The sequence below is a fragment of the Suillus fuscotomentosus genome, assembly GCF_016647785.1.
Source record: "Suillus fuscotomentosus strain FC203 chromosome Unknown F5891scaffold_16, whole genome shotgun sequence".
NCBI classification, from domain to species: domain Eukaryota; kingdom Fungi; phylum Basidiomycota; class Agaricomycetes; order Boletales; family Suillaceae; genus Suillus; species Suillus fuscotomentosus.
Window position 1 is genome coordinate 67,429 of NW_024539528.1, and position 16,713 is coordinate 84,141.

The 16,713-nt window shown below is 47.5% G+C and overlaps 6 protein-coding genes across 6 annotated transcripts; 3 read left to right on the forward strand and 3 right to left on the reverse strand.

Annotated features, from left to right (window-relative positions):
• Nucleotides 1–1,078: 1,078 nt before the first annotated feature.
• Nucleotides 1,079–2,434, forward strand: F5891DRAFT_1142974 (terpenoid synthase; the record flags this gene model as incomplete). The annotated part of the gene is made up of 5 exons (XM_041364940.1): nt 1,079–1,250; nt 1,408–1,582; nt 1,637–1,919; nt 1,974–2,239; nt 2,294–2,434. The coding sequence occupies 5 exons, from the start codon at nt 1,079–1,081 to the stop codon at nt 2,373–2,375; spliced, it is 978 nt and encodes a 325-aa protein (XP_041228096.1). The 3' UTR covers nt 2,376–2,434.
• A 1,407-nt stretch (nt 2,435–3,841) lies between these two features.
• On the forward strand, nt 3,842–5,468 carry F5891DRAFT_1214829 (terpenoid synthase; the record flags this gene model as incomplete). The annotated part of the gene is made up of 6 exons (XM_041369289.1): nt 3,842–4,024; nt 4,069–4,107; nt 4,217–4,341; nt 4,404–4,686; nt 4,740–5,005; nt 5,061–5,468. 6 exons carry the CDS (start codon nt 3,842–3,844, stop codon nt 5,140–5,142), a joined length of 978 nt encoding a protein of 325 aa, XP_041228097.1. The 3' UTR covers nt 5,143–5,468.
• Nucleotides 5,469–6,166: 698 nt separating this feature from the next.
• F5891DRAFT_1171897 (general substrate transporter) lies at nt 6,167–8,678 on the reverse strand (the record flags this gene model as incomplete). Its single annotated transcript, XM_041365559.1, has 15 exons — nt 6,167–6,395; nt 6,447–6,549; nt 6,613–6,664; nt 6,717–6,933; nt 6,986–7,030; nt 7,083–7,179; nt 7,230–7,269; nt 7,322–7,572; nt 7,629–7,763; nt 7,817–7,904; nt 7,957–8,129; nt 8,181–8,189; nt 8,243–8,355; nt 8,420–8,454; nt 8,531–8,678. 15 exons carry the CDS (start codon nt 8,676–8,678, stop codon nt 6,276–6,278), a joined length of 1,626 nt encoding a protein of 541 aa, XP_041228098.1. The 3' UTR covers nt 6,167–6,275.
• A 714-nt stretch (nt 8,679–9,392) lies between these two features.
• Nucleotides 9,393–11,597, reverse strand: F5891DRAFT_141436 (Dor1-like family-domain-containing protein). The gene is made up of 2 exons (XM_041370636.1): nt 10,249–11,597; nt 9,393–10,196 (listed from the first exon to the last, which is right to left on the reverse strand). Exons 1-2 carry the CDS (start codon nt 11,443–11,445, stop codon nt 9,561–9,563), a joined length of 1,833 nt encoding a protein of 610 aa, XP_041228099.1. The 5' UTR covers nt 11,446–11,597; the 3' UTR covers nt 9,393–9,560.
• A 37-nt stretch (nt 11,598–11,634) lies between these two features.
• Nucleotides 11,635–13,521, reverse strand: F5891DRAFT_1022014 (uncharacterized protein). Its single transcript, XM_041361213.1, has 3 exons — nt 13,333–13,521; nt 12,060–13,277; nt 11,635–12,005 (listed from the first exon to the last, which is right to left on the reverse strand). Exons 1-3 carry the CDS (start codon nt 13,372–13,374, stop codon nt 11,916–11,918), a joined length of 1,350 nt encoding a protein of 449 aa, XP_041228100.1. The 5' UTR covers nt 13,375–13,521; the 3' UTR covers nt 11,635–11,915.
• A 1,644-nt stretch (nt 13,522–15,165) lies between these two features.
• On the forward strand, nt 15,166–16,660 carry F5891DRAFT_1186164 (uncharacterized protein; the record flags this gene model as incomplete). The annotated part of the gene is made up of 2 exons (XM_041366659.1): nt 15,166–15,350; nt 15,406–16,660. 2 exons carry the CDS (start codon nt 15,166–15,168, stop codon nt 16,658–16,660), a joined length of 1,440 nt encoding a protein of 479 aa, XP_041228101.1.
• Between the last annotated feature and the right edge of the window lie 53 nt (nt 16,661–16,713).

The window sequence follows — 16,713 nt, forward strand, 5'->3', positions numbered from 1 at the left end:
CACGACTATTTGTAAGCTTTGCTCGGATTGGGTTTGGTCGTGTTTCCGAATCATTAATCCAAATACCTCACACTCGAGGATTCGGTTGTTTTTGTTTTTCTTCTCGCAGTCTGCGGTCTCGTTTCGGCAGTCTCTCGGTCAGGATCCAGAGCTTAGAAAACCTCACGCAAACGCATCATTTCTAGCACATCACGTGATCGTCGAAAACGCGTTTACCTGGTTCAAGTTCTGATTCAATCCCTGAGTACGCAGAGACATCACCATTCTCGTTCGGAGACCTGCATCTTTCCACTCGGCAATCACCGAGTAAAACAACCGAAACCCCTCCCCCCAACTGGCGAAATTCGTTTAAAGCATAGCACCACGTTAACCTTTAACTCTTTGTTTACTTTTATAAGTTAAAACTTGTATCGCAGATCGTTAGACATACGCACTATACACACCGTTCGTTTAATGCCACTCAGAGAACCTGAACGCACATTCTCGCGCTAACATCGTCTAACGATCTGCCTTAGTCAGCTTCAGCAAGACGCAGCATATAGTAAGCGTGCAGTTTGAGTTCTAACGCGAGCCTGCGAGCATAGAGCTCAAACTAGTGCTTACTAAGCGAGTGAGCGCCATAAGCCGTAACGCGTAATTATACGCGTACCTTGTCTTTATCTGGTCACTGGTTTTATTCAAGCTCTACGTCATACGCCTTAAAACATAGACCCGTGGAGGTCCCACCTCGGTGCGAATTTCTACAAATTCTGACGAACAATTGGCGGATGCGGTACGCCTGGCGGTTGACCGAAGTTGTGATAGCCGATAGTATTGGCTAACCTCTGACTAACCAAATTTTCTCCTTTTTTACAAGGCCTCGGACCCTACCTTTACGGTCTAGCATGGTGGTCACACATGCCGTTGTCGGATAAGTACAACGTACTGCATTCATTTATTCCGGATGTATATATGAAATGGGCCGATTCTGACCTGGGCACGTATATAAGTTCTGCGGGAAGCTCTTGACTGGACCAGCAACAATCCGCCCCTCTTTCAACTTTTTTCATTCCTCATCAGAAACTATATTTCGGAAGTCATGGATGCTCGCCAAAAGACGATATACCTCCCAGACACCATGGTCAACTGGCCCTGGCCTCGTACCATCAATCCTCATTACGAAGATGTGAAAGCTGAAGTCGATGCTTCATTCCGTGATTTCAAGGCACTGAGTCCTAAATCACAAGAAGCATTCGACAAGTGTGATTTTGGTTCGACCTATATCACGAGCCCTAGATTCAGACGATGATTTAACACATTTTTTCTTATAGCCCTCTTAACAGCACTGCTTTATCCCAAGGCACCACGAGGTTCGTACTCTCGCCATTGACGCACCGCATGACCCTGATTCCGTTTCTGAAAAAATAGAACACTTTCGAATTGCTTGTGATTTGATGAATTTATTTTTCATTTACGACGAGTACACCGACTTCAAAAATGATGCACTCACGAAGAATATGGCGGACATCGTGTTCGATGCCCTACACAATCCTCATAAGAAACGACCAGAAGACGAATGCATTCTGGGCGAAATTGCGCGACAGTAAATGCTTCTGAATTGTTTGATGATCATTGAAGTTCAAGGGGTTTTGAATAGATTTTGGGCTCGCGCGATCAAATCCGCAAGCTTGTCTTCCCAACGTCACTTCCTCGAGACCTTTCCTGCATACCTTTATTCAGTGGTTGCCGAGGCTCTTGATCGTGGACAAGACCATAGGCGCAGTCTCGATGACTACTTGAAACTCCGGCGCAAAACTGTTGGCGTAATACCTTCTTTCCCAATATTGGAGATGGCAATTGACCTTCCTGATGAAGTGTTCTACCATCCCGTCATCATGGATCTTGCTGAATGTATCACAGACTTAGTTCTGATCGACAATGTAAATCGGTATGGAGGACGTCTTAGTTTGTAGTACGCTCACGATCTTCAACAGGACATGATATCGTACAACAAAGAGCAAGCAATTGGGAACGAAGGCCATAACATCATCAGTACTATTATGTTTGACCTTGGCCTTGACGTGAGCGGTGCAATGGCCTGGGCAGCGCACTATCACACCGAAATTCAGAAACGATTCATCGACGGTCTTTCAAAAGTTCCTTCGTGGGGACCTTCCGTTGACGTCCTAGTCAAAGAGTATCTTGACAGGACAGCAATATGGGCTCGAGGAAACCATTCTTGGAGCTATGAATCTCAGAGGTGATATGAATTTCTCATTGGTAGTCGCATCACTCAACCCGATTGGAATTGCAGGTACCTTGCCACCATGGGCCCGGAAATACAGAAAACCAGGCTTGTCCCGTTGTTACCAAGCCCCGAACGCAAATCCATGTGAATATATCAGATCTTTCCAGATACAAAGCTCTTTTTACAGAATCTGGCACTAGCTTTTCCTGTATCTCGCAAATTTTGTTGTGATATATTACAACCATACTTGCCACTCACTCGGTCTCTCACATATGCCACTCTTGTCCTCCCATTTCTCTAGCTTTTAGCTGACTAGTACTTTTCAATGTTCATACATGACTTTTGTGACCTACTGGCAGTCGCAGTTACTGTAATGATATTACACTTAGGTTAGTATGAGAACTTTTTGCTGATGTCATTATAAACTGTCATTGATCGAAGCCTATAAGTTTACCTGCGCAGCTTGGACATAGTCTAGCCAATGGCATGTTTGTGCGCTGTTACTTGAAGGCCTACTCCCGATGTTGCCTAACCTTGACCCAGCCACATGGCTAGTACCGAACTTTGAGCGCAATCTGCGCTCAACTAACCTGTTGGCATCCAAAGGCGTATCCTGAGGTAAATGGGGTCACTAGCAATATTCAATCGGCGGCTAAATTCACTTATATATCGGTGTGGGGTGTGCAGATAACTATAGTAGGCACAGTTTTCAACATTGATTCTTGAAAAATATGGTTTGTGGCCGCTCATCTTTATGTCCTGATTCGTTCTCTTATCTTGTTTGTTATCGTTAGTAGGGCTTGTATGTGAACTTAGCGTTCCACGAATCGCGGAACTCTGATTTCATTCGCGCAAAACACAACATCATGATGTTCGACTCAGAATTGGTTGTGGGTGCACAGTAGTATCAATGTAAAGCTGTGACGGCGCGGGTGTCACGGATATTAAGACTAGATAAGTATAGTCACCTCAACCTTCACAAAGGTTTTTCTGAAGACATTATAGCAACACGACCATCCTCTCCAGTGATTTCCTAACACCATCATGATGGCCAGTATGGCTATGTAGATGATCGACCGTCAGCCGGTGTCTGCGTTCCAGAATTTGAACGGTGTAGATAGCTCGTCCCAGAGGGCGCTTGGAAAGCCCAATCTGGGTTGCACTATAGTCAGCATCTGACCAACGAAGGTTCCAGTTTGTAAGGCTGAAACTGACTCCAGAACTTAATGATTTGGTTGATCACGCTGGCAGTCCGGTAAGCATATGTTCCGGCCTATCACCCCATTTCAACGTTCATTCAGGCCTATCAAAGCAGAAGCCGTTAGTTCAAAAAGAAGCCTTGCGATAAAGACGATGAAGACGCTTTAACTAACCTCTGACTAACCAATTTTTCTGATGTTTCATCAGGCCGATCCTACTACCTTTGCAGTCTGACGCTGACAGAATCGTGGTTATATACCACATTCATTTATTGCAGATGGATATGTGAAGTGGGCCGATTCCGACCTGGGCACGTACTATATAAGTTCTGCGGGAAGCTCTGGACTGGACCAGCGACAATCCGCCCTTCTTTCAACTTTTGCATTCCTCATCAGAAACTATATTTCGGAAGTCATGGATACTCGCCCAAAGACGATATACCTCCCAGACACTATGGTTAACTGGCCCTGGCCTCGTACCATCAATCCTCATTACGAGGATGTGAAAGCTGAAGTCGATGCTTCATTCCGTGATTTCAAGGCACTGAGTCCTAAATCACAAGAAGCATTCGACAAATGTGATTTTGGTGCGACCTATGTCACGAACCCTATATTCTGACGATGATTAACATATTCTTATAGCCCGCCTATCAGCACTGGCTTATCCCAACGCACCAAGAGGTTCGTACTCTGGCAATTGACGCATCGCAGAACCCTGATTCCGTTCCTGAACAAAATAGAACACCTCCATAGCAGTTTTGACTTGATGAATTTATTCTTCATTTTGGAGGAATATACCGACATGGAGAATGAAGCAGTCACGAAGGAAAGGGTGGGCATCGTGCTCGATGCCTTACACAATCCCCATAAGATACGACCAGAAGACGAATGCATTCTCGGCGAAATTGCGCGACAGTAAGTGCAAGTACTTCTGACTTGTTTGACGATCATCTGAAGCCCAAGGGTTTTTTGCATAGATTTTGGGCTCGCGCAATCCAATCCGCAAGCCTGCCTTCTCAACGTCACTTCCTTGAAACATTCGATGAATACCTTAATTCAGTAGTTGTCGAGGCCCTCGACCGTGAGCAAGGCCGTAGGCGCAGTCTCGATGACTACATCAAGCTCCGGTGCGCAACTGTTGGGTTAAAACCTTCTTTAACAATATTAGAGATGGGGATGGACCTTCCTGATGAAGTGTTCTACCATCCCATCATCATGGATCTTACTAATTGCATCACAGAGCTCATATTTATCGATAATGTAAAGTGATATTGAGGGCGTCATAATTTGCGGTCTGCTAACATCCTTCACAGGACATGACGTCGTACAGCAAGGAGCAAGCGGCTGGGAACGAATTCCATAATTTGATCAGCATTGTCATGTTGGAACTGGACCTCGACAGTGGCAGTGCGATGGCTTGGGCAGCACATTATCACACTGAAGTTCAGAAACGATTTATTGACGGTCTTGCGAAGGTTCCCTCATGGGGGCCTTCCGTCGACGTCCTAGTCAAGGAGTACCTTAACGGGGCAGCGAACTGGGTTCGGGCAAGCCATTCTTGGGGTTTTGAAAGTCAAAGGTAATAAGACTTTCTCGTTGGTATGAACCATCACTTAACTCGATTGGAATTGCAGGTACTTTGGCACCATGGGCCCGAAAATACGCCAAACTAGACTTGTCCCGTTGTTGCCAGGGCCCGATCGCAAAGCCATGTGAATCTATTAGATCTTTCCACAGAATCTGGCGCTAGCTTTTCTTGTACCTCGTAAATTTCGTTTTGATATATATGTCACTGCCATGCTTCTCATCTAGTTTCTCATATATGCCACTCTTGTCCTCCCGTTTCTCTAGCTTTCAGCCGACTACTTTTCATATGACTTTTGTAACCCCACTGGCAGTCGCATTTACGTCAAATTTACGGTTATTTTTTGTTGATTATCGTTGAAGTAGGGGTTCCGCGGGCATTGTGTGCTGCTCTAGAAGCTATCGACAATCTACCAGTGACCCTTTCAGTAAACTCTTCAAATTGAAGCTTTCGCACAACTCGAACTTCATTTCAAACACCGCGCTTCGCCTGCCAAATCTACATCAAACCCAGATGCACTACGTAGCTTATAATTAACTTGAAGCACGTCACTAGACCATGTTCGTACTTAGCCGTCATCATCGCAGCCTGCTTGCTTTGCTTTAGGCTTAGGCCGCTGGCTCCTGTCCCACCGTCATCTTAGATCCGCTCAAGGTCACCCACCTTGCAAGCAGACTTGAGTACGCATGGGGACTACTTCCGAGCCCAAAATAACTCGTGGACGCTTTTCCCAAATTGCGATGGAGGGCGTACATAGCACATGATGCATCATGATGCTCCTGGACTCTATCACGACCCAAATTCCTCATGTTTCACCTTCAAGCTAATCTGATCCTGACACGTCTCTCAAGGTCGATTTGCAAGCGCTTTCATATTCACCAATGTTTCTGCTGTGTCTGTAGACGCCTCGAATCGGTGAAAATTTCTGTGCAGTCCAGTTACCTCCAGTATGAAATTAGTACTACGAGCACTTTCTAAATCTGATCGTTCTGGTCGATCACTAGTAGGCGTTGCAAACAACGTGAACCCCAGCTTGTAAGTGGATCCGGATGGTGCACGTCCTACTTCGCAGTTGTAGGCTTATAGTTACTATTGCCATGCCTTATTATGATTGATACCTGCCTCATTCTATGCTGTCTTCCCTCATCGGAAATAAAGTCTGTGAAAAAAACATGACTCACTCATCGTTTAGAATAACATGGTCAGCGTGCAAGTACATGGGCACTATCATATCAATACGTAGTATTGCGATGCATATATATCTTCAGGGTTTCTCCACCGAGTCCGAAGTTCCTTTCTCATGCACTTCGTGATGATGCTTCTCACTCGGTTGCCAGCCTACTGATCGCCAGGGCGGAATGCCAGAGCGGTACAACTCGTCCACCTAGTTGTTCATTAGATGAGCAGAAATTTAGAACGTGCAATGAATTATTACCTCTTCTAAAGTTAAACCTTTGGTCTCAGGAATGGCAAAATACACGTAGATGTATCCAAAGACAAGCATGCCGAAGAAGACCATCATTATCATTGGACCGATCCTAGTGAGGTGTTCAGACAACCGAGAAATATTTTCAGAACATTTAGCTGTAGCTTAGACTCACCGATCGACAATCCTTGGAGAGAAGAATGAAAGCATGAAGTTCCAGAACCAGTCTTGGACAAGCGTGAGTAACGAATTCAAATAGTGAAAATGGAGCAATCGTACTTGTCGCGCTGCCGAGAGCAATTGACTTGGGGCGCACTCGAAGAGGGAAAGACTCCCCAAGGTACACCCACGGAGTAGGTCCCCAAGTCGTACCGAAGCTGAACACTTGAAATACTGCAAAAGCGATAACGACGTCGCCCCCAGCTCTATTACGAGCAGTAAGTGCCGAAGTTGGTGTTCCGGTAGGCGCAAGGGTGGTATACCCAACCACAGCAACCTAGTGGAAGTATCAGTCCAACGATGTTTGTCAACGGATAGTGTGCACGAACGATTAGTGCACAGACAGCTTGGGCAGCTGCGCCAAGTAGAAGGGACTAGAGGAAAAAGTAAATTTCTCCTCCCACCGTTCGACGGAAGAAGGAATACCTTTCGGCGACCCCAAGCCTCGATAAAGTACAGTGCGGGGAGAGTTCCAAAAACTGACACAGCTCCAAGAACCGTCTGGATGATGTAAGGTGAAAGCCTGACATTACATGAGCTAAATTGGATTAAGTAGAGAAATTCAAGACTCGCCCTGCACCTGCACTCTGAAAGAAGGTATCTCCATAGTAGTCTGTCGACAATAGCATTATTGATAAAAAATAAATCAGCATTAGGGATCTTACAGTAAAAGTTCTGGCCGTTAAGCTGCTGAATAAATTGAAGCATCATGCCATTGATTGTCCGACGCCAAAGTGCATTTCTCGTTGAAAAGCATTCTAACCAAGTCGCTTTGCCACCCTCATTCTCTGCTCTGATAGCAAAGTCGAGTTCCTCGACAATTTCAATGACAAGAGGGTCGTCCTCAGGAACTCCGTTGAGTTCTGCAACTACCTTGCGCGCTTCATTACTTCGTCCAGTTCCTAGAAGGTGTCGGCTAGTAAAGGTCAAATTCGTCAGTTTGAAATGAGAAATTTTCAGCATTCCACGTACGGAGATTCTGGAAGGAAAAACATTCCAGACAAAAGTATGATGCCCCAGACCATTTGCAATCCAATAGGGAGTCGCCAAGACGCAGAGTTTTTAATTGTGTGACTTCCGAGTTCAAGTACATAACTCAAAAATATGCTAGATAGCAAGCGTTAGCGAGTGTTCCGACAGAGGAGGAGGACTTCACGGACCCCGAGATAATTTGGACTTGGTAGATGACCAAGATCGTACCACGAATAGCTTTCGGTGCCGTTTCTCCGTTGTACAGGGGCACAATAGCTAAATAGATGTAGTTAGATTCACACAGTCTTATCCTGACATCAGCACCAACCTGATAATGAACCAACACCTAAACCTGCGATATAACGCCCTATTACCAACTGAACAAGAGAGTATGTCGTGCCAGTTTGGATAGCCACGCCAACAGTAAAGATAGCCGACCAGAATAAAATGGATCCACGGCGTCCAAGCCGATCAGATGTGAATGCTTGAGCGATTGCTCCACTTTAAGCATCGTCAGATTATTATAAGAGTAACAATATATAGTTTCCCCACCAGAATGTGCTACGACGGGTATGAGTGTCAGCACAGAGTAGAATCAAATATCGTAGTCTTACCCAGCCGACAGAAGAGAGACAATGATCGATTGTCTCGAACTTGATAGGTAGTACTGACCATCCATTCCTTCTTGGCCGAATCGGCGAATAAAGTCTGGCATAATCAAACATCCCTAGAGTAGACGAACAGTTTAGACTCGGATGTGCCGAGGACTGAGGAAGTATGAGAGTACATACGGAAATGACACCCATATCATACCCAAACAGGAAGCCTGTATCACCGTATGTGTATCAATCTACTGCCCATGTAAGCAAAGAAGTGCTTTGCAGTGCTATTGAACGACGTACGTTTTATAGTGTGTATATGAAAACCGCGCACCTCCTGCAAGGAAGAGTTCGATGAGCACAGGATGGCAGTGACGAGAATGGACCCACCAAACGCAATGAAAATGGCAAGCAAAACCGCTCTACGGCTCGTTGGAACATCTCTTGCCATGATCTAGTAGGACAAACGTCTAAGAAAAGGCGGTTGGAGAGTGCTCCTGCTAAGCAGGTAGGCTTAAGTACAAGTTCTGAATAAGCGAAGTGAATATTCATCCATCGTGACGTATGACAGGATCATGCGGTCCGGGATCAAAGAGAAGGAATTCTTCGATCCCCAAAGGTACAGGCTTGACACACCCCGCACACAAATGAGCCAAGGGGAACCGTTTTGTAGGTAAGAAATAGCCAATGCATAGAGTTTTCCAAGGCCTTCGCTGCGCGCACAAGCAACCACTTATCTGGCCAGTCATTCTGAGCATCATTCAGAAGCAGATTGGTGCACAATACCCGCGCGAAGTTTGTGCGTCGGTCGGACCTCGGTACATTTTGAGGGTCGGTTTTTATCCCTGACTCAACGCGTGACCTGAGAGCCTGATGACACAGCTCACGAGCGCGTGAAATAGGGTCACTGGGCAAGATCACTGCTGAACAAGCATACCAGTATGTTAAGGTGGTCAAGGTATACTAGCCTTGAGTGAAAGAGTGCTAGTGCACACGTGAGTGAACGACAAGGCACGTGTTCTCAGCTTAGAAATAGGTGTGCCCCTGTAGCAACTACACTTAGCATCACTTGGTCTGGTGTCGCTCCTTTTCCCGGGGAGTGCTACATGCAAGGCGGCTGCACGTCGGAGCACCGTAGAGCATTCCTAGCAAGACATTCCCGACAAGACGGACACCTCGTATTTCAATATATATTTCCAAACAGAAAGAACCACGTAACTATGTGGGTGGCAATGTCGTTTTGGCTCATTGGTTCATGGAATCAAGAACACTAACAATCAGAGAAACAAATCAAGATCAAGGGCATCGATCGCTTTGCCATCGCATCTCTACATTATATTCCTGTGGAGCCTAGCCAACTCTCCCACTCTCTAACTATGAAAGACAGCTCACGTTTACCTGTTTCGCCTACAACGGGGTCTCCAGCTCCGTCACCAACAGATTGACGATTATTGAGCGAGGCACTGAAAACACCCTCCACAATAGCGCGTTGCAGCCAAGGAACAAGAACTCGGGTATATGCTGCCCCAGCTGCTTGCAGAATCTGTATCTCTTTCGCATCCCCACCTCGCCAGTCTTTGGCATATTGCAGTAGACCGTCGCCTGTATTTGCAAGGCACCCTTCGGCACCATCCACGACGCCCCACAACGCATCGACAGGCGCAAGCATGCGTAGCCTGTTTAGCGCACGAATATATGCGTTCAACATTTTCGCAAGCGGCGGGAAGGCGGTTAGCACTTGCGGCGGAGAATGCGAAGCATTGGATGGCGAGAGAGCGAGCGTCTTGAATGCAGGCACACTGTTAGGTGTAGCAACCAGCCAGATGGAAGGAGTAGAGGCCTTAGGTTTGTTCGTGACGTGCTTGGCGAGCACGCCAGACCATTCATGCTCCGCACCGAGTCGTACATCTCGTACAAACCCGCTGATGACTGATCGTGAAATCAGTGGTGATAGTAGCGCACGAAAATCCTGTATGCGCACCAATTTAACGCGAGATGAATGAAAAATGTATAACACTTACCATCCCTACGCGTGCTAAAGCAGAACTACAATAGGCAAGCTGTGTCGCAAGTGGTGCGAGGTGAGGATAAGCACGTTCAAGGTACGATCGGAGAGTCGGAAGGAGCAGCTCCAGAAGTGTGGAAGGCAACGTTTGTCTGATGATATAAGAGGATGTCGAGGCATCCTGATCTGCAGGTGGTGCTATCCGTGCTCCAGCATGCGAGCGGTCGAGGAATATCGTCGTATATTGCGTGACAAGATCGTACGCGCCTTCCCTCCAAGTGTCAATGTACTTCTTTAAGAACCGGGCGACGTCATCAGCCTCTCTATCAATCTCTCGCTCTCTTTCCTCTACAGTGCTTCCAGCCGGGAACTTAAACTCCAGACTCCCAGCATCGGAAGGTATACCAGCATCCCTTTCAATACCATCCAAGGTATCACGAAGGCATCCAATTCGGGCGCTGATGAACACGAGCGCTAGTTCGTCCTCGTGCATGGCCTTCATTCGACGAAGAAATTGTACCGCTTTCCAGAATGCTGGTAGCTTGCGAGCGGGTTCATATAACGTGTTCAGGAGGATGAGTTGCATGGAATGCAGCGAAGAAGCTATCTCAGCTTGCAAGGAATCTGCAAGTTGAAGTGGCAAACCGTGCGTGGCTTCTTCGTCACTGCTGGAACTCTTCCTACTTTGAGCGATTAGAGAGGACAATGCAGATGACGCGTGGGCAGCTAGTGAGAGAGCTTCTGCATAGAGCCCGTTGCGGACGCATGTGTCGATGAGAACTGGAACATCAAGCAAGTCACATAGTTTGTCGTGCTGCTCCAGTACAACGCGTGCTTTCTGTCTTCCCTCGATAACCTCCGGACCAGTCTTCTCGCGAAAAACGCGTGCGGCGTCATCAAGAGCTGGTAGAGCAGTGTTGATTAGAGAATTGAGTGACGTGTCAAACGAAGAGAGTGATGTCAGCAGCGCTGTTGATGTGTGGTGAAGGGAGAGAAAGGTCGGATAAGATGTATGTGTCAAAGCAGTGAGTGAAGAAGTCAATGTATGAGATTGCGTCGTGAGCGCGGTCGGCGTTGACAGTAAATCTGAGAGTGCATTGGTAGGTAATTCGGCGAGGAAATGAATATTAGAAGAGCTTGACGCGAGCAGCGAGCCAGAGAGAACGTCTGGAAGGCTCGACAGCTCGCTGGATGTCGAGACCGCCGTAGTCATCGTCGACTGCTACTCACTTACATAGTTCATTACTGTTCCAGGACCAATAAAATGAAGAGCGCACCTCGCGGGGGTCGAAGACTCGAAGCTAGCGTGTGTATCAAGAATTCAAGCACAATAACCACTCAAACTGGAATTATCTTGGCCGTTTATGACCGTGACCGGCTGACCCTTAGAACAAGACCATAACCGTGATCAAGAAGATAATTATTGCATAAATCACAATGGTCGAGCCCTCGTTATGTGCGGTAGAGTAATAATTCTGTCATATTGATGTATGTATAAGCTGATACGTATTCCGACAGCTACAATAGAAAATATTCATGAATGAATAGGGTGTGATTAGAAGATGATCATGATAATGCAAAAGCCGACGTAGAATGGGAGTCGTGTCACAGTATTGACAAATATATTGGTACTCGTAGGTAATGGGATTCTTCAAGTGTCATGATGGAATCACAATCGTCGGATTATGCCACAAAAACAGGGCAGATAGCAGGTTGCATGCTCTCGAGAGTCTGAATGCGTGGGTACGTCGGCGGCACAACTGGATCCCCGCGCTATTCGGTCGATCAATGTCAATTTTACAGCAGGAAAGAAGGCTGTTTACTCACTACCAACAAGCGCATCCTTCGCACATCCCGCGTTAGACGGAGATCAACACCGCGGTATGCGCACGCCATCTGGAGAAATGCGAACTGCGGATGACGGTGGCCGTCGCGCCAAAGGTTAACTGTTACTGCTTGCAGGTCGTCCCGAGTCTTGACGAGATCAACGATAGGATTGAGAAGGGTATCCAGGTCCAGCCCGAATGCTAGGTGTTGTATAGTCTCTGGCATTTGACGGCAAATGACAGGAGAAGACCATGAGCTCTCGGTGCGAAGCTCACGAAGAGAGCGGCATCGCATCGCCGCATGTGCGTGCTCATGCGTGGCAAAAGATGGAATGGCTAGCGAGTGCAACGTTTCGCCGTGCTTCTCGACGAGGAAGTCTAAAAGTTCGGGACTTGGCTGACGTTCTAGGTCAATGACTCGTAAACTCTTTTCTTCCGCGGAGCGATGCAAGAGCCAGTCAAGAAATTCCTTGGCAGGTTCTCTTTGGCAGTTCAAGCGCAGTTCTTCCAGAGCGCAGGGGAATGGTGGATACGTCATGCCAGGCGATAGAACGGGAGATGTTCCAGTGATGGAGAGTGATTTCAAAGAAGGCCAAACTTCAAGAAGTTGGAGAAGGGACTGATTGTTCTCGGACCAGTTGCTGAAGTTCAAAGCCGTGATGTGCGGGCCAGCAATAAGTAATGCTAGGGAATGCTCGTCAAAAGACGGGGCGGGACGCCGCATGCGTTCTTGGGCAGGACTTCCAACGACATCTTTACCAGCAGCCACGTAACCGTACTGAGCAAGGTCTAGCTCGTACAAATTGGGGCAATTAGCCACTGCAACAGCGAGTGACGATTGATTGAGGCAACCAGGCTGGTTATAATCAAGGACAGCACGCATTTGAACAACGGCGTCACCGAGTATTCGCCCGCGCGGAGAATTCCGGTTGACAGCGTGAGTAAATGAAGCAAACGCCGAGTGCGAGCGGAGGCGAACTCGTCGAAACAAAAGCTTTTGAGCATGGAGCGACCATGCTTTGCAAACAAGTGTGCACTTGCTTAAGAGGTCGATGTCAGGACCACCTCTATCATCGAAGTACGCGGTCTCCAAGATGGTCAGCACAATTTCAATAGGAATGCCGCTAGCAGGCACGCGCGGTGTTTGAATGTTGTCGTAAACTTCCGAGTCATGAGGAGGACTAGACGTGAATTTGAGTGATATTTCGTGTTCCACAACCTGCAGATATCGTATGTCAACCGTGCGCCCCGACGACCTGCATCAAACTACTCACCATTGGAGGCCCGGAATATGGTAAGTATCCGCAAAAAGTCATGATATTAGATCACTGATTAAGATACGCGATGTATAGAACAAGTGCTATTCAGTCAGCACTTGGTCAGCTTTGGCAGGCTGAATATTGGTTTCAACGCATTCCGTGGAACCATATTTATATGAAGGCGGTGAAATGAAATGACCACAGCTCATAACAAATCTCTAACACTGCCGCCGGAGTATGATGACGAGACGCGCTGTTCCGAACCTTGCAATGATGGTAAGCAGATGGGCTAATTACCTCCGTCTACACGGTTCACACCTTCCATTTTTAAATCTCAATAAATCGGAACGTTAACGAAGCTTATACGTTTACTGAAACGAGACCCTACGAAGAGCCCACAAATTCTCCGATGACGGTCTGTACACATCATCGATTGGGAAGTCTTCCTTCAATTAGGAAGGACATAGTAGGGACATGTAGTTCCCTATGCCTTCAGGCGACTCGGATTTATCGATATTCCCCTGATTCCAGTGCCATTGGATTACATCCCACGACTTACGGTCACCGTCCGTCATTATGACTCATTTTCATGTCTTCCGTTCTGTCAAAAACCTTCTTCCACTGCTAGGGGCAACCCACTGTCGGTTGTTGCCGCGCGGACGGCCCTCAAGCTTCTGGCGCTCAGACAAAAGCAATCCACTCCAGTCAATCACAATCGATAGACTAAATCCCCCACAACCCCGCTCGATGCCGCGATGACAATGTATAAATTAATCGCAGACGGCACATTGCTTCAAATCGAGTCGGACGTGAAATGATGTTCTACTCAAAGGGTTCTGGATTCTGCTTCAACGAGTCGGAGGCGAAATAGTATTTTTTTCAGAAAATTTTGGTCCTCCCCCTGATTTACTAAGGCACCCGCGAGTTTACACAGGTTTACACGCGACGGTCGTGTTCTCACAAGTAATAAGTTGTAATGAAAGCTCATGAAGGGCCGCGGTTGCACCCGCTCATTGAAGGGAGTTAGGGAACGTGCATTGGTGGCCGATCGGCAATTACGTTCTTGCCTGGACTGAGATCGTGATTGCAGCAAGAGGCCGCGCGTTGAGATTATCTCACTTGATCAGAACGGAGTGATGGAACAGGGGGGGGATTGCGCCACATGTAACAACTCTCAAAGAGATTACAGATATACTGGGGAGCTGATCGTGATACCGCTGATAGTGACTGATCTCGGTGAGGTTGATCACAGAGTGCATCAGCCGCTTTAACGTTACTGACGTCAGCGATAAGGGGACGTACACTGAGTCTGGGGTATATCGTCGATTGCTTTGAGATACAACAACACATGTATGACCTTCCATGACCGAGTGTAAACCTTGCTATTGTATCGGATCGAGCAGGACCGATAAACAAAAAGGCCTTGGAGTTGAATTACCATAGAACTCTACAAGTTGATTTGAATCGATCCGCGGAGCTCCCCTGAGCATGTCATGCGTCGTCTACGGAGAAACAATCACGCGAGACTTACACGAGACCATTCATTCAAAGACCTTCTCGTACTTGGCCGAGTCTTTTGTTTTCGTCAAGTACTTAACTTAACAGATCAGGCAGTATGTGATCGAGCCGACGCCTGCGGAAAGTTTGATTTCGGAAGTGACAAGTCTCAAAATTGCCATGTCGTACTTGGGTCAATTGAAGTTCGTTCGCCTGTGAAGATGCATCCGAGAGCGAGTTATGATCCGCACCTAGGTCGCCGACGGACCGGGAGCCACAATAAGCCAAACAATGACAAATATAGCTGTGGGATTCAGATTGCCGAACACTCTCAGAGGGACGTTGTCAAACATGTCCAAGTCGTCGCTATCCTCCGTTGTTTCAAACCTCGTCCGGGCGTCCATGGGGACAGCCGTTTCTCCGTCCATCACTGACGACGACCTTGACAGACACGTTGCAGAACTCATATTGAGGGAAGCCAAACAGAAGGCCGAAAGCTACGGCACCGTAGGAATTAGGGCATATCTTCCACCTGCGTGAGTCTACCATCTAAAAAAAATCAAACCATCAACTTATCAAAGATTTGTTTAGGCCTGACCCAAATGCGCCTCGCCCGAACAAGCGTTTCCTCAGTTCAATCATTAAGAGCACAGACGATCACAACAAGACTATACTTCGCGCACAGGCGCTTGCTGCACAGGAAATCAAAAGGGAGAAAGATGAGCAAGAGCGCAGAGATAGGAAAGCTCGTGCGGAAGAGGCTGTCGCTGCCGAACGCATGAGGAGACGGAGACCTGACCATGATGAACATGGTTGGGGTATTCGAAGGGAACGTGACCGACGGAGGGATAAAGACCGGAACAAGGGGAAAGAAAAGAGTCCTGGGAGGCATTACAAAGATGATAAAGATGATGACAGTCACTACAGAAACAGGCCCAGCAAAAGGAGACATCAATCACGTTCACCATCAAAGGAACGGAATAGTGATACGAAGCACAGGACAAGCAGCCGGAGATCACCATCTTCCGAGAGAGCTAGTTCTTTCGATCACCGTCAACATATAAGACGTAGACGACATGATGACGACAATCCCAGAAGGAAAAGACGCCATACGAGCCGTTCTACTTCTCCACGGCGCACCGACTCGCTAGCACAGCCTGTTCCAGGGATTCCGGTCTCCAAGAAAAGGACGCGATCAGTATCTCTATCTGATGATGATCATAGAAAGACCACCAAGCAGACGCGGCATTTGAGTCGTCGTACCACTCGGTCCCCTTCCCGGTCATCCCAAACATCCCCAGACGATGAAGCTGTGGAATCCACAGGGGAAATTCTACCTTCTTTCAAGGGTCAAGCAGGAGCTCCCAACGAATTTCCCAAACCGCCCCCTCGTACCTTTTCACCTTCCCCTCCACCACGCCGACCCCAACACGCAGTCACTTCGTCAGGTTCATACCACAGCGTTCGGTCACCGTCTTCGTCACCCCCTCCTTTACCGCCCGCGCGGCTTCCCTCAAAGATGGACAAATACTTTCAAGAGTCTTACGACCCCCGACTCGATGTCACAACACTCCCTGTCCCCACCGTACCTGCTACTGGCTTGGTCAGTGACGCAGAGTTCGAGGGTTGGGACGCCATGCTTGAACTCATTCGGCAACGGCGAGAAGATAAAGCTGAAAAGAAACGTCTTGAACGTCTCGGAATATCAAAAGACAAGGCCAACAAGAAAGGCGCAGACAGTGAAGTTGCTGATCGTTGGGCTAGTGGAGGGGATAACATTATGGACATCGAGTACAAGAAGAGGGGGACTGTTCGAGAATGGGACTTGGGGAAGGAGGGTTTTTAAGAGTTGCTTGTCAGCAATACTAATTTGTATCTACGGGACAGAATACCATCATC

Bases quoted from the DNA above. Each gene is read 5' to 3' on its own strand.
- F5891DRAFT_141436 (XM_041370636.1), bottom strand. From the start codon at position 11,445: ATGACTACGGCGGTCTCGACATCCAGCGAGCTGTCGAGCCTTCCAGAC. The intron at 10,197-10,248 runs GTAAGTGTTATA...GTGCGCATACAG, and splicing joins CTTTAGCACGCGTAGGGATG to GATTTTCGTGCGCTACTATC.
- F5891DRAFT_1022014 (XM_041361213.1), bottom strand. From the start codon at position 13,374: ATGACTTTTTGCGGATACTTACCATATTCCGGGCCTCCAATG. The intron at 13,278-13,332 runs GTGAGTAGTTTG...CGATATCTGCAG, and splicing joins CATATTCCGGGCCTCCAATG to GTTGTGGAACACGAAATATC. The intron at 12,006-12,059 runs GTGAGTAAACAG...TCGACCGAATAG, and splicing joins GAAGGATGCGCTTGTTGGTA to CGCGGGGATCCAGTTGTGCC.